At 43.4% G+C, this 16,160-nt stretch overlaps 1 protein-coding gene across 1 annotated transcript in view; it reads left to right on the top strand.

The window, feature by feature from the left end:
* The window catches only part of LOC126298400 (regucalcin-like), a 138,215-nt gene extending 124,633 nt beyond the window's left edge, over positions 1 to 13,582 (top strand). Inside the window, exon 6 of the mRNA XM_049989713.1 lies at positions 13,321 to 13,582. Coding sequence (XP_049845670.1) covers positions 13,321 to 13,563 — 243 coding nt within the window. The 3' untranslated portion in view covers positions 13,564 to 13,582. The remainder of the gene's footprint in view (positions 1 to 13,320) is intronic.
* Positions 13,583 to 16,160: the final 2,578 nt, after the last annotated feature.

Raw genomic sequence — 16,160 nt, 5'->3', positions numbered from 1 at the left:
AGGTGATTTTAATTTATTAATCACGATATACCCAGTGAAAATATGACGGAGGGGTATGGAGTTAACAGTGAAGTATGGAGGAGGTGGTGTTACTGCAAGCGGGTGTTTTTCGTGGGTAGGATGTGTTGTCCTTATTGTGCTTAAAACGCAAAATGCCAAAGGATATGAACACATTTTACAGCATTGTGTAATGCGTACAGTAGAAGAACAGTTAGCGGACGATGATTGTATCTGCCTGACAGTGCACCCTGTCTATGACGCGCTGGTTTGTGGACAATATATGAGGCAATGGTTTGTGGTCAATATTATTCCCGAAAAGGACTGGCCGCCCAGAGTCCCGATCTGAACGCAATAGAACCCTTTTTGGGATGACATAGAACTTTGACTACGCTCCTGACCCCAGCGTCCAACGTTGCATCGTTCTCTGGTTTCGGTTCTCGAGGGATGACGGGCTACCATTATTCCACACACATTTAGTCACTTCAGTGAAAGCGTCCCCAGCACAGATCAAGCCGTCTGTTTGGTGACCAATGGGGTGCACCCCGTATTAATGTCCATGAATGCGTGTCCGGATACTTTTGTATGTAACAGTCTCCTTACGTGCAAAATTTCCTAAAAGTGGTTGGAAAAGTTAATCACGTAGATTGGTATGAATTTGCTGCTATGGTAGATACAACGAATATGTTTCAGTGTGAAAAAACTGGTAAGTCTGACTTAGTGTTTCCGAAGTCGGACGAATCGTTCACAAACATGTTAACTCTACATGTCATATACTTTTGTAAACCATTCGTAAATACCCACCGTGTGGGCAGAGCAATGGTGTCACAAACGGAAGACACATTTCATTTCATCTAAACATAATACATATTGCAATTCTCCGGTGGAAGTTTATGTGTATCGAGATTGTACGAAATGATATATCATACACAAATGATATATTATACACACAGAGTGTGTATGGTTACTAGATGACAAAAGACTCTTATACACCTCGCTATTTAACAAAACATAGTTTTCTGAAATCTAGTCAGAGTACTGCATGTCTTCTTCTTCAGTTTATGAAACACAACGCTTGTTCCATAAACATTCTACAGAAATTTTCGTCTGATCACTTGTCTTCAGGGTTCTTTGAATCCTCTTCTAAGCGTGAACTTTCTAAAGCTGCTTACGTGACAAATCATAAATAAAGATTTTTGTTATTTAAGTTCTGATTGAAGATCTATATTTTATTGGTGTGATTTTAATTTTTATTTTCTCTTCTACTACGATTTTTAATCAAAGTTTATTCAGTGGTACTTTGTTACAGGTTGCAGAGTTATTATATTACTTGAGTATTAGTTTTGTAGGTAATATAAGAACCCTGCTTTCTCCATTTCATTGTATGGTGTGCAACTGGGCAGTAAAGTGTATATTCGGTTAGATGGAAGTCTAAAGTCATAAGCATTCAGTTTTAGCGTTACCAATACTCAGTGACAAGTTTGCTTTCAACGCTCATGATGAATGCAAAATACAGCCGAAAGTTCCAGCCCATTGTTAGACAGCCATTCGTCAATATGTTCTACAGTAATGAATAATTACATTCTGGCCTAGAGATATGAGTATGCAGTTGAATAAACACATACCTCCTCATCATATTGTAAAATTCTTGTGGGCCGAATGATGGTTCGTTCTAAATCATGAGTGTGAAGAATATACAAGAGAGGGCTTAATTTACATCCTGGGGCAAACACAAGGAGACAAGAAACGGTCTAAGGATGTTTCCTTTGATTCGGACGGAGATTGTTCTTTGAGCGACCAGGTTACTGATACCATTTATCAACCTCGAATGAATTCCAAAATCTGTCAGCTTGTTCAAGAGGATCAGTATGTGCATGTGATCATAAGCCCCCTAACGTAAAAAAAAGACGACCATTTTATTTATTTGAAAGGGTGAGGTGATACACATAGCAAACAAATACAGATTTTCCATAGTTCATTTTTATGCCTAAAGTGCAAGTAATATTAGTAATGTTACAATTATGAATTCCCGGAACACTGTAAGAAACTATGCGTTGCATTAGAATTACGATAAATAAATACTGTTTAGGATTAATCATTTTGTTGTTTTACCGGCGCAGTCACATTGTATAGAGTTAGACGGCAAACAAGTAGTCTGTTGATATGTACTTTGTTTCAAATTAAACATCAAGCTGTGGTGTTCTTTATGAGCCGGCCGCGGTGGTCTAGTGGTTCTAGGCGCGCAGTCCGGAACCGCGGGACTGCTACGGTCGCAGGTTCGAATCCTGCCTCGGGCATGGGTGTGTGTGATGTCCTTAGGTTAGTTAGGTTTAAGTAGTTCTAAGTTCTAGGGGACTGATGACCACAGATGTTAAGTCCCATAGCGCTCAGAGCCATTTGAACCATTTTTTTGTTCTTTATGGGGCTGTATCTTTTTCAGTAAGATCAAAATTCCCAAGGTTCAAGCTTCGATGCCCCTACCAAGCGAGGTGGCGCAGTAGTTAGGGAATGAAGCCGACTTCGGGACAGCTGTCAAGTTCCCGTTCAGCTATCCAGATTTAGATTATCAGTTTTTTAAATCGCATAAGAGAATTTCCAAGAGAGTCCTTTGAAAAGAGTACATACGATTTACTCCCCCATCTTTTCCCAATTGGAGCTTCTGCTCCGTCTCCAGTGATTTCGCCGTCGACGGGTCGTTAAAACTTAATCTTCCTTCCTTTCTTTGCAGTCGTTTCTTGGATCAGTTGACACTTATTTAACCTCTGGCATGATTTTTTAATATGCAAAACAAGGTGTGGCGCTATGGTCTGGAGTCCAGGCTAAACTGTAGCGCATTATAAGTGGCTGGCTAAATCAGCTCAAAAGTCAGGAGAAGGCAAGACCTTACCATATCCAACACGAACGTGCGACGTAAATCACTACGATGCTCAAACAGTCCTTCGGACTGTGGACAGTTTACTATCCCTTTCACATTAGCAGGAGTGTGCGGAGAAGGGAGACCATTACACTGATCACGTATATGAGGAAACCTATTTCGGAAAAGGTCGTATCCTGAAGTACGCGTATTATCATATTGGCACGTAAACGTGATTGCGACTGCGCCTGAAGCTTGTTTATAAGCATTTAGTTGCACTGGTCCGATGCCAAATGGTAAACTGCTTCCGTTGTTTATGTCTCCAGCGGGTAGATGCTGCCTCAATCCCTACCTCGGCACTTGAATTTAGCAAGTAACTGCGTATGTTTGCCAAATTTCACCGCAAACTTTTGCAAATGTTATAGCATTGAAATGACAACGGCCCTGCCGCAGTGCTAACACCAGTTGTCGTCAGATCAGCGAAGTTAAGCGCTGTCGGGCTTGGATAACACTTGGATGGGTGGATAGGTCACCGTTCGCGTCTGCCGAGCGCTGTTGGAATGCGGGGAGCACTCAGCTCTTGTGAGGCCATTTGAGGAGCTACTTGATTGAGGACTTGCGCCTCCGGTCACGCAAACTGTCAACGGCCAGGAGAGCGGTGTGCTGACCACATGACCCTCCATATTCGCATCCAGTGATGCCTATCGTTGGAGGATCACACGGCGGCCGGTCGGTACCATTGGGCCTTCCGAGGCCTTTTCGGACAGAGGTTTCTTTTTTTTTTTCATAGGACTGGAATCTTATTTTCAAAAGGTTTCGAATGCCGTTAAACAAGTAATGCCCTTTTAGACTTTTGCTCTGTGCTTGTTTAATTGTAACTTTGGTATCTGAATCTATGCTGCAGACTGATCTTGCTTGCACGTTCCTACACCTGGTACCCCGTTCTTGCTTGCGCGTTCCTACACCTGATTCCCCGTTACCCTAAGGGTTCTGTACTGATCTGCTCTTTCCATTACGTGAGTGTGTTTGCTCTCCTCCTATGGTCGTACTACGCTCCAGTAATAAACGTGTGTACGGCAAACACAAAAGATCCATTAAAAAGAGCGTAATTGCCTCAATGTATCTGTAGATAATAAAGATACAAGTGTTGCAACTGCGACAAATTGCAACCTATTTGCATACTGTCATTTAGTGTAAATATAATGTGCAGATATAAAAACATTTACAGAAGAAACTAGTTCGCTTAGTCTTCACCTGGTAATCTCTTGTGTACTAGCATTACAAAAATATCTGCAATAGAATTCCGTCCTATGCGTATTTTCGGTAGAAAATGGGCTTGATGAACAATTTGCGAGCACTTTAATCACTGTACTATATCTGGCCTCTAGCTGATGTTCGTCTAACTGATTACACTGGCGATAGCGATAGTGATATGCTCACATACAAATGGCGGCTGTATAAAAGGGCATTGCGTTGGCGGAGCTGTCATTTGTACCCAGCTAATTCACGTGGAAAGGTTTCCAATGTGATTATGGCCGCACAGCAGGAATTAACATACTTTGGAGGTGGATTGACAACTAACGCTGTGTGATATAATCACAGAAATCAATGTGGGACGTACGACGGACGTACCCGTTAGGACAGTGGGGCGAAACCTAGCGGTTATGGGCTTTGGCAGCGAGTGTTTTTGTTAACAGCAAAAAATCGCCTGCAGCGCATCTCCTGGGCTCGTGACCGTATCGATTGGGCACTAGAGGACTGGAAAACCGTGGCTTGGTCTGATGAGTCCCGATTTCACTTCGTAATAGCTGATGGTATGATTCGAGTGGGCGCAGATCTCACGAAGCCATGGACCCAAGTCGTTAACTAGGCGTTGTGCAAGCTGATGGTGGCCTCATAACGGTGTGGACTGTGTTTACATGGAATGGATTGGGTCCTCTGGTCCAACTGAAGCGACGATTGACTGGAAATTGCAGGCCGCTGTGGCCGAGCGGTTCTAGGCGCTTCAGTCTGGAACCGCGATGCAGCTACGGTCGCATGTTCGAATCCTGCCTCGGGCATAGATGTGTGTGAAGTCCTTAGGTTAGTTAGGTTTAAGTAGTTCTAAGTATAGGGGTTTGATGACCTCAGATGTTAAGTCCCATAGTGCTTAGAGCCATTTGAACCATTTTTTGACTGGAAATTGTTATGTTCGGCTACTTGGTGACCCATCGCAGCCACTCATGGACTTCATGTCCCAAACAATGATGGAATTTTTATGGACGACAATGCGCCATGTCACCGGGCCACAATTGTTCGCGATTGGTTTGGAGAACATTCTTGACAATTCGAATGAATGATCTGGCCACGCATATCGCCCGACATGAATCTTATCGAATATTTGTGGGATATGATGGAGAGGTCAGTTCATGCATAAAATCGTACACTGGCAACACTTTGGCAATTATGAACGGCTTTAGAGGCAGCACGGCTCAATATTTCTGCAGGGGACTTCCAACAACTTGCTGAGTCCATGCCACGTTGAGCTGGTGCACTACGTCGGGCAAAAGGTGGGAGGGGGCGACACGATATGAGGAGGTGTCCCACGAGTTCTGTCACCTCAGTGAAAACTAGGTTGCCAGAAAATAGTAATATAGATAGGAACACATACATTTGTTAAATACTTAATACTCATAATTCTTGTGTAAACCAAGTTACTGGATTATATTTTTTAATGGAACGGTATACGTTTGTTAACGGCATTCAAAAACTATTAAAAAGACAAATACTTGTCAATTTTGGCGTTGAAATGTTTCGCAAAAGTCTTTGAGAAATGTGCTACAATTCAGAGGAAAAGCTGCCGGAATCCACTATTGCAGGGCAAACACCACACAGCTACGTTTCATGCAGGAAGAAGACGTTCCAGGGCTACTGAGAAAAATGTAGTTCATTTTGTGTCTTCTTTACACGACGGATCTGCAGGCCAACTAAATTTTTTAAAAACTGTGTGAAATAAATGTAACTCCTCACTTTTAATCTAACAGTTGTTGTGGAAACATTTTCAGCACGAAGTTTTCCATTTAAACCTGTGCCGTGCCGCTGCTTAGTTGTCAGCACTGAAAGAAAAACATCGCCCATCCGTCCTCCGTGAAAATAAACCCTCTGTCTAATGAGAAAAGGAAGGTCTGTTTTTGACCCTGCGTTGTCGAAAAATCATCTGATCACATTTCATAATGTTTTTTAAAGAGTATGGAACTGTTTCTCAAAAAATGGTTCAAATGGCTCTGAGCACTATGGGAATTAACATCTGAGGTCATCAGTTCCCTAGAACTTAGAACTACTTAAACCTAACTAACCTACGGACAGCATACACATCCATGGCCGAGGCAGGATTCGAACCTGCGACCGTAGCGGTCGCGCGGTTCCAGACTGAAGCGCCTACAACCGCTCGGCCACACCGGCAGGTCACGGTTTCTCAGAATACCTCTTGTCGCATAACTGTGATTGCAGATACACTCCTGGAAATGGAAAAAAGAACACATTGACACCGGTGTGTCAGACCCACCATACTTGCTCCGGACACTGCGAGAGGGCTGTACAAGCAATGATCACACGCACGGCACAGCGGACACACCAGGAACCGCGGTGTTGGCCGTCGAATGGCGTTAGCTGCGCAGCATTTGTGCACCGCCGCCGTCAGTGTCAGCCAGTTTGCCGTGGCATACGGAGCTCCATCGCAGTCTTTAACACTGGTAGCATGCCGCGACAGCATGGACGTGAACCGTATGTGCAGTTGACGGACTTTGAGCGAGGGCGTATAGTGGGCATGCGGGAGGCCGGGTGGACGTACCGCCGAATTGCTCAACACGTGGGGCGTGAGGTCTCCACAGTACATCGATGTTGTCGCCAGTGGTCGGCGGAAGGTGCACGTGCCCGTCGACCTGGGACCGGACCGCAGCGACGCACGGATGCACGCCAAGACCGTAGGATCCTACGCAGTGCCGTAGGGGACCGCACCGCCACTTCCCAGCAAATTAGGGACACTGTTGCTCCTGGGGTATCGGCGAGGACCATTCGCAACCGTCTCCATGAAGCTGGGCTACGGTCCCGCACAGCGTTAGGCCGTCTTCCGCTCCCGCCCCAACATCGTGCAGCCCGCCTCCAGTGGTGTCGCGACAGGCGTGAATGGAGGGACGAATGGAGACGTGTCGTCTTCAGCGATGAGAGTCGCTTCTGCCTTGGTGCCAATGATGGTCGTATGCGTGTTTGGCGCCGTGCAGGTGAGCGACACAATCAGGACTGCATACGAAAGAGGCACACAGGGCCAACACCCGGCATCATGGTGTGGTGGAGCGATCTCCTACACTGGCCGTACACCTCTGGTGATCGTCGAGGGGACACTGAATAGTGCACGGTACATCCAAACCGTCATCGAACCCATCGTTCTACCATTCCTAGACCGGCAAGGGAACTTGCTGTTCCAACAGGACAATGCACGTCCGCATGTATCCCGTGCCACCCAATGTGCTCTAGAAGGTGTAAGTCAACTACCCTGGCCAGCAAGATCTCCGGATCTGTCCCCCATTGAGCATGTTTGGGAGTGGATGAAGCGTCGTCTCACGCGGTCTGCACGTCCAGCACGAACGCTGGTCCAACTGAGGCGCCAGGTGGAAATGGCATGGCAAGCCGTTCCACAGGACTGCATCCAGCATCTCTACGATCGTCTCCATGGGAGAATAGCAGCCTGCATTGCTGCGAAAGGTGGATATACACTGTACTAGTGCCGACATTGTGCATGCTCTGTTGCCTGTTTCTATGTGCCTGTGGTTCTGTCAGTGTGATCATGTGATGTATCTGACCCCAGGAATGTGTCAATAAGGTTTCCCCTTCCTGGGACAATGAATTCACGGTGTTCTTATTTCAATTTCCAGGAGTGTACTACTGGAAATTGTAATTAAGTGGCATACGCAAGTCTATGGACAAAACATTTTACTCTTAATGAGCTGGTGACCTACAAAATGAATGATTTCCTTAAAGTAAAGTCGTTTTATGCTTCACCTCAACATATGCTCAAACTATTTCTTATCGATTATTTTCTTGTAATATGAGTTCACAGCTTCTATAAATTTTTAAAGGATTTCATCTTGCCTTGATTTCATCATGCCTTCAGCTGTTAGAATTTTATATGATTACAATCTCGGTATTAAGCCATTTTCAAGAATCTACAAAACAAAATAACATCGTAGTTAGAACAATGTAGAGTGGTACCAACAGTAGGAAAAACCAGTTTTGTAATGTTTTGATATTAACATTAACAAGAGGAGCAGAACAGAAAAAACGAAGTACATACATCTTGTTATGTTGCTATATATGACAGAATAGCCGATAATTTTCGTAAAATTAATGTACTAATCGGATTCCACAGGAAAAACAAAATAGGGACAATAATCAGACACACAACCCACAAAAGAAAATGTTTTACACAGGCAGGATTTTCAAAAATCTGATGTGGTGAATGTGAGTCGGTGTAGGTGGATGATATAGCGGAGTATCCTGCGGCGAAACGTCGGCACATTTCGTTTTGACTAGTTTCGGATTCAGGGGGGAATACATCTTCCAGTGTTCGCCACAAGAAAGAAATCTTTAGGAAGCCGTTTCACGTATAATTTCTTCTAGCAAGTACGGGATTTGTGTTCAGTAAGTCGATGTAAGAGGTCAATGACAGACAGTTTTCTAGATGATACGTGACATACCACTATGCGAACTGATAACTGTCGTAGCCTGACAGGTGGCTCATATGTTATGTCACTTGCAGTTCTCTTCGTTGTCCTCTGACGTTCCAGGTGCCAGCTACCCCATAATGCAGCACTTGCCGGGAGCGTTGGACGGTAGTGATCAGGATCTCGCTCAGTCTAGTTAAGCCCACCTCTGTCAAATTTTGCCCAGAACTGTAGTAAAGCAAGTAGAGATGGACTTCTAACGGTGCCTGCCGTAGGCCGCTGTGTATAATGAAGTTCGTATACACATTTTCTACCATTAATCGTAACAGCTCATGAATTAAAGGACTGTAGATGATATTTTTATAGATACCCCTAGAAACCATATTCTATTTTCTACATAGGCTTTTAAAATTTTTGTTTGTTCAGACATACTGCCTTAAATCTTTCGTAAAGCGTGTTTGTTGTGTTGTAAGCATAAGGCTTCCTTGTAGAGGAACATTATCGTTCAGCCTTCACTCAACATAAAAGTCTTTAAATGTTTGTGATTTTCCTTCTACTGTAGGATATTGTGTTATGTGAGTTTCCTATTATGTGATGAGCAGCAGAGTTCAGTCTATTTTCATTAGTGAAGACACAGTCATTATCCACAGGGAGCTATACGAAATTACATGTGGTGTTTGTGATAAGTTTTATATTGATCCGTCAGGCAGAGATATATTAATTAGGTTGGCTCAAGATGAATGCAGCTGGAGATAGCAGAGTTATGACTTCACATTTTCTGGGCATGTTCAGAATTAGGGCCACAGTCCTGTCTCCTTCACTAAGCAAAGAAAAGCCAAACACTTAATATGTCATAAGCTCTGAAATCATTTTTAATCCTGATTTAACTACTCCAACTCGTCTTAACGTCACTTAATCCTCTTTGTTTTCCAATGCTTCTCAAACTGTGTGCTCTATTCTATTCCTTCAGCTTTGTGCATTTATTTATTTTATTGTGATTGTTTATGTACAGCACGTATTCTGTTGTTTTCTAATATGTACATCTTCCCTACAGTGAGAGAATTCTTCACACAACTGGTAAAAAATTAGCTTATGTATTTTCTGTTGTAATTGTCAATTCTGACTTTTACAGTGTTTGTGTATCACCTTCCATATATACACGGACATGACGCAAGTCATGGGATAGCGATATGCACATATTAAGATGGTGGTAGTGTCGCATACACAAGGTATGCAAGGTCAGTATCTTGGCGGAGCTGTCATTGCTACTCAGGTGATTCATGTGAAAAGGTTTCCGACGTCTTTATGGCCACACGACGGAAATTAACAGACTCTGATCGCCTACTGGTAGTTATAGCTAGACGCATGAGAGATTCTACTTGGGAAATCGTAAGGGAATTCAGTATTCCGAGATCCACAGTCTCAAGAGTGTGCCGAGAATACGAAATTTCCGATATTACCTCTCACCACGGACCACGCAATGGCCGATGGCCTTCACTTAACGACCGAGAGCAATGGCGTTTGCGTAGAGTTGTCAGTGCTAACATACAAGCAACACTGCGTGAAATAACCGCAGAAATCAACGTGCTGCGTACGACGAATTTATTCGTAAGGTCAGAGCGGCGAAATTAGGCGTTAATGGGCTATGGCAGCAAACGACTGACGTGAGGGCTTTTGCTATCACCATATCGCCTGCAGGGCCACTCCACGGCTCGTGAGTATATCGATTGGACCTTAGGCGACTAGGAAAACGTGGCCTGTTCGAGGTTTCAGTTGGTCAGAGCTGATGGTAGATTTTGAGTGTGGCGCAGACCCCACAGTTGTCACTGTGCAAGCTGATGGTGGCTCCAAACTTTTGTGGGCTGTGTTTGTATGGAATATGGGCTGGGTTCTTCGAACGAATGACTTAGCCACCCAGATCGCCAGTCATGAATCCAATCGAACATTCATGGGACATAATCGATAGATCAGTTTGTGGACGAACTCCTGCACCGGTAGCACTTTGGCAATTATGGATGGTTATAGAGGCAGCATGGCTCAATATTTCTGCAGGGGACTTCCAACTACTTGCACAGGGCATGCCATGTCGATTGCCTGCACAACACCGGGCAGGAGGGAGCCCGACACGATATTAGGAGGTATCCCATGACTTTTGTCACCTAAGTGTAATTCTTCTTCACGCTACTAGTCAGTACTCTCTTCTTGTATTAATTTTAGTTATTGTGACTGTTAATTTAATTTACAATGATATATGGCACTGTTTTCTCGAGTTTTTATTTTAACTTAATTTTTTATGTTTTTCCCCTTTATGCTTATTTTCTGTTTGACATTTTTAACTACATAACACTGCACTGTCATAGGTGACAGTCACTCTTGTAATCGTTCCTCATTCTTGGTTTATAACTTATTTTTTAATGCCGTTCACGAATGTTGCGCTCTCTTTGGCGGGAGGTGGTCAGTTAAAAAGTCCGATGGTGGCCTTTTAAGCCTGAAACCGGTTAACGATACAAATTAATATTGTAGAACATACACAGTATTGTGCCTTTCATTTATAATTGTGTAGTTGTTCTACCATGGGGAGGCGGAGAATCAGTTAACATAAAAATAAATTAAGTAAATTTATTTTTTCAAGGTGTTCATTAAAAATTTATCATACCACCGTATATGAATAATTGAGATAATATAAACATACGTAAGTTACCTATGACTCTATTCGTTTCTGCAAAACATAAATTGACTAACAGCACTAAATAGACGCCAGTGTTGTCAATTGTGATATTGATTTGCTTAAATCGTAACCAGCCTTGTTAAGTTTCAACCTCTCTCTAGCGTCCTCGATCCTAGGGGTGTGGCTTTGGAAACTGTTAAACTTCACAAAAATATTCCTCAAAAGGTGGTACTCGTAAGATATCCCCATATGGGACTTGAAGGCTAACGTGAACGTGGAAATTGTCGAGTTTTGTGACGTCACAACCGGAATTCCATGATGTGAAAAATTTGCTAACATGAAAGGAAAAATAAAAACTTGCTTTCTTGCATCGTGGAGGAACGTGGCGAAACAGATCCAAACCGCTTTTGTCCGACGAAAGTAGATGCCATTCTGAATTACATCGCTTGTAGCTTGGGACCTTATTTGTTGGCCCTATGTTACAACTTACGTGATACCTGTACACATTGTTACAAAGCGCCAACACACTGAGGATGTGTCGAAGAGCCTCGATTATATCACGATTAGTAACGATAAAGGTTTGTGAAACGACTCATTGGTGGTTAAAGGCTTCTCGTATTTGTCGTTTCTCGTATTATAAATTGCGTGTCATGGAAGTATGCTATTTCATTGAGCTGGTACACTGAAGATTCATCAACAACTTGGCGTGATTTGTTATAATTGTACAGGGTGATTCAAAAGTAACTGTACACACTTCGCGTGTAATGTATGCATCAAAATAAAGGTAAAATATTCAATAAAGTTTTGTCTGAACTCCTTTATTTCCGAGTTATTATGCATAATGTAATTTGTGGCAGGCATTATATCATGGGCTAGTACAGGCTTTTGGAGTGTCGTGTTCGCCTGCATATCGACTGAAGCTTTGTAGGCGTTACCCCTGCACATTTCAGTCGGGATGCAAGAGAGTATCTCGAAGTTGCTTATGCCGATAAGTAGATAGGTCGTGCAGAACCTGTTGCTTGGCCCGCCACATCTCCTGATCTTACCCCTTGATTCTATCATTAGAGCCGTCTCAAGGAGCTCGTGTATGGTGTTGCAATTAAGAATGTAGCCCAACTACAGCAGCCTGCAACATTCCGAGAGCGGTAAAAAGTCGAGGGTGTCACTATTTTCGTATACATGCACATCGTTTAGAACATGTTCTGGGGTAAACGTAGAATTCTTAGTTGTGCTGAATTTCGGGTCCCTTCGTGTCGTTGCTTTCATAGTGGAATTAATTTCGTGTTGTTTGTGTATCACTTGTGATCCCTACTCTACTGCATAGCTTTGAAATAAAACAGTCTCAGACAAAACTTTATTTAACATTTTACTCTCATTTTGATGCATACATTACACCTACTAAGTGTGTGCAGCTAATTTTTAATCACCCTGTATATCAGTTAATGACACAATGGCGGTTAAAGCGTTCTGGACTTCGTAAGACTAAAGGTACAGACTCAGTTGACATCTGTCAAATGTAGTGTAGTGAGCAGGGTTAATGACTCCAAAGGAACAACAAGGAAAATTTTTAAATTCATGCCGGCCGTGGTGGCCGAGCGGTTCTAGGCACTTCAGTCCGGAACCGCGCGACTGCTATGGTCGCAGGTTCGAATCCTGCCTCGGGCATGGATGTGTGCGATGTCCTTAGGTTAGTTAAGTTTAAGTAGTTCTAAATTCTAGGGGACTGATGACCTCAGAAGTTAAGTCCCATAGTGTTCAGAGCCATTTGAACTATTTTTTTAAATTCGTTGTTCAACCCGTCGACGTATCCACAATCTTCAGCGCGATTTTCGTGCTCATCTTCGAACGAGCGCTAACAGAGCTAATCTAGCTATTTTACGCGCGTCCAATTTCGTAAATAAACTATGTAGTTTGCACGCCAGATATAGCCAACCGCTGTCCACTGCGCGAATTACGTTGAGCAACACGTTCCGTGTGGTGCAACAGCTCGTTTCTGAGTGTACACTAAGCACGTTCTGCGTGCTTGACGATGAGAGACACGTCCCGTGTGAGAGCGAGGTATTTTTGCGTGAAGATTGATGCGTCACGCTTTGTGCACCCAGGTGATCAACGTGGACCCGCGCAGTGGAGCAATTCTGCAGGAGCTAAACATGCCGGCATTGCTGGTGACGTCTGTGGCGTGGGGCGGCCCTGATCTGTCGGACCTGTACGTGACGACTTCGCGCATGGGGCTGACCCAGGAGCAGCTGCAGCAGACGCCTCTAGCCGGCTGCGTCATCCGTGTAACTGGGCTCGGCGTCAGCGGCAAGAAGGCCAACCGCGTTGCCAGCCCTCATCTTCAATAAAACGCTTATAAAACGTTAACATTCTTCTTCTCTTCCTTTACCTCCTTCCTGTTAAAACCAGCTACTATATGTTGAACCCATATCTCATAACATATTCTGTTTGAGCGCCGTCTGATATAAAGAAGATTCATCCAAAAATATTTCACCACAGCTGTGACACCGTAAGGGGGTTCTACTGCGAGAATGGAGCATGAAAAAATAAACACGCTAAATGAATTTTAATTACATATTGTATTGGATGTACTTTCTGTATGTTCATAATGAAAGGACCGTGTTTTGTGAGATCCATTGTCCGGCTTAAAAGATCCTTATTGGTTCTTTATACTTATTCAGACCTGCTGCGCTCTGTTTCAGCAATTAAGTCTCGTTTACGCCCGTGATATTCACTAGGTCTCACTCATGTGTGTAGTCTTCACTACTTTTTTATGCCAGTTGATGGAATTTAAGAAATGCAAATGGCATAAATGGCAAGAAAGATTAATCAGTGAAATGAATTTAGTTCTGTATCGCAACAGATAACGACTTTAGGATTCAATCAAACATATGACAGTCATACAGCATAAAAGGAACATGACGTCATGAGCATTGCAAATTGCGGATAAGAATGTGAAAAGACTAACGTTTCCTTAATGTTTCCGGAGCTCATGTACATATTGTTCTCTTTTCGGGGACTCACAGAAAAGTACTGAGAGAGGGAGACGCTATTGATATGCTGGGTGAGGTTACTAATTCCTAAGATAATTGATTACAAGGTACATCTGTCACATAACGTTACAAAAAGAAACCTTTCTGGTAACTCACCATCGTATGGCACAAGGTTAAGTATAAATCTAATATTTCACACTGGGAAACCCATCCATTAATTCATATAATCCCAGACAAAACAAAGAAACTGGGAGGAATGAGACATAATTAAGTGCAGCCCGTTTTATGCGAATGTGTGGATCAAAACGAGCATCAGCGTCATTCACGCACACGAAACTTCATGTAGGAAACATGTGTCTATTCATGTACAGTGATAGAACTGGCTAGGCGCTCTGTAGGGCCTAGAGGACAGTGGGGAGTACAAGGGAGGTGAGGATAAGTAGGGCCCGAGAATTAATTTCCACCTCACACAGAAGCACGAAATTGTAAAAATTATTGACTGGCAGAATCTTTCCACAAATGTATGTGATAATCTTACTCATCTGAACGACCTCGATATGTCATTGAATCAGGATGCCAAAAGCACAGGGCTGGCCGGGGTGGCCGAGCGGTTCTAGGCGCTACAGTCTGGAACCGCGCGACCGTTACGGACGCAGGTTCGAATCCTGCCTCAGACATGGATGTGTGTGGTGTCCTTAGGTTAGTTAGGTTTAAGTGGTGCTAAGTTCTAGAGGACTGATGACTTCAGGAGTTAAGTCCCATAGTGCTTAGAGCCATTTGAACCAAAAGCACACTTACTCACAATACCACACAGGGCTGATGGACACAAAATCAGTCAGTTAAGTAAGAGTTAACAACCTAGAAATGAACAATTTTGGAACAATTGGATGATTTATTCGAGAAGTAGTGGTTCAAAAATTGAGCAAGTCAGTAACGCGTTGGTTGATGGAGTTGCTGTATGTCCAACAGAGAGATATCGTCCCAAATTATGTTCAGTTGCTGCGTTAGATGATCAAAGTTCCGAGCTGGTTGGAGGGAGCTGCCCATAATGCTCTAAACGTTCTCAATTGGGAGAGATGCGGCGACCGTGTTGGCCAAAGTAGCGTTTGACAAACACGAAGGCAAGCAGTAGAAACTCTCGCCGTGGGCGGCTGTCATTATCTTGCCGAAATGTAAGGTCAGGATGTCTTCGCATGAAAGGCAACAAAACGGGGCGTAGCGGTACGTCGACGTACCGCTGTGCTGTAAGGGTGCCGTAGATGACAACCGAAGGGGTCCTGTAATACTAGGAAACGGTGCGCCAGACAAACACCCATGGCTGTCGGCCCGTACGGCGGGCTATAGTCAGATTGGTAACCCACCGATCTCTGCGTCGTCTCCAAACACGTCTTCGGCCTGGAATCTCATTGACTGGAATAGAACAGTTTTCTGTGATGATTCCTACTTTGAACTGAGCCCCGATGAGCAGTAAAGACCTGTCTGGGGATGCCTTAGACAGAAGTGGGATACCAACCCGACTGTCGCCCGCCTACAATGAGACAGTTTATGAAGCGCTTTCTACTGAATAAATCATCCGTGACACTAAATTTCCATACACATCAAAAACAAGAACAATAAATGGTATGGATGTACAACACCAGAACTAAACGTTTAAGAAAGGTTACATATATGCTTTGAATGTTGATCATCCTGTATAATCCCTCAGTTATGGGTATGTCATTTAATTTAATGGATCTTTTACACACATAACAATAGTAAAAGGAAACACATGACAAGTATGATCAAGGAAAGTGAACATGGAATAACACATAAGTATACTTAGTGAATGGTGAGTACCTTGCGTGCCAGACTCAAAGACGGTCGGTGTTTCATAAATTTGGCAACTAAATTACAAAATAATAATAATGAGACAATGCATCACACTAACTGAACAGTATATATAATATATACAT

This window comes from Schistocerca gregaria, chromosome X (genome assembly GCF_023897955.1).
Source record: "Schistocerca gregaria isolate iqSchGreg1 chromosome X, iqSchGreg1.2, whole genome shotgun sequence".
Classification (NCBI taxonomy): domain Eukaryota; kingdom Metazoa; phylum Arthropoda; class Insecta; order Orthoptera; family Acrididae; genus Schistocerca; species Schistocerca gregaria.
This window is presented reverse-complemented; position numbering and strand designations above follow the sequence as displayed.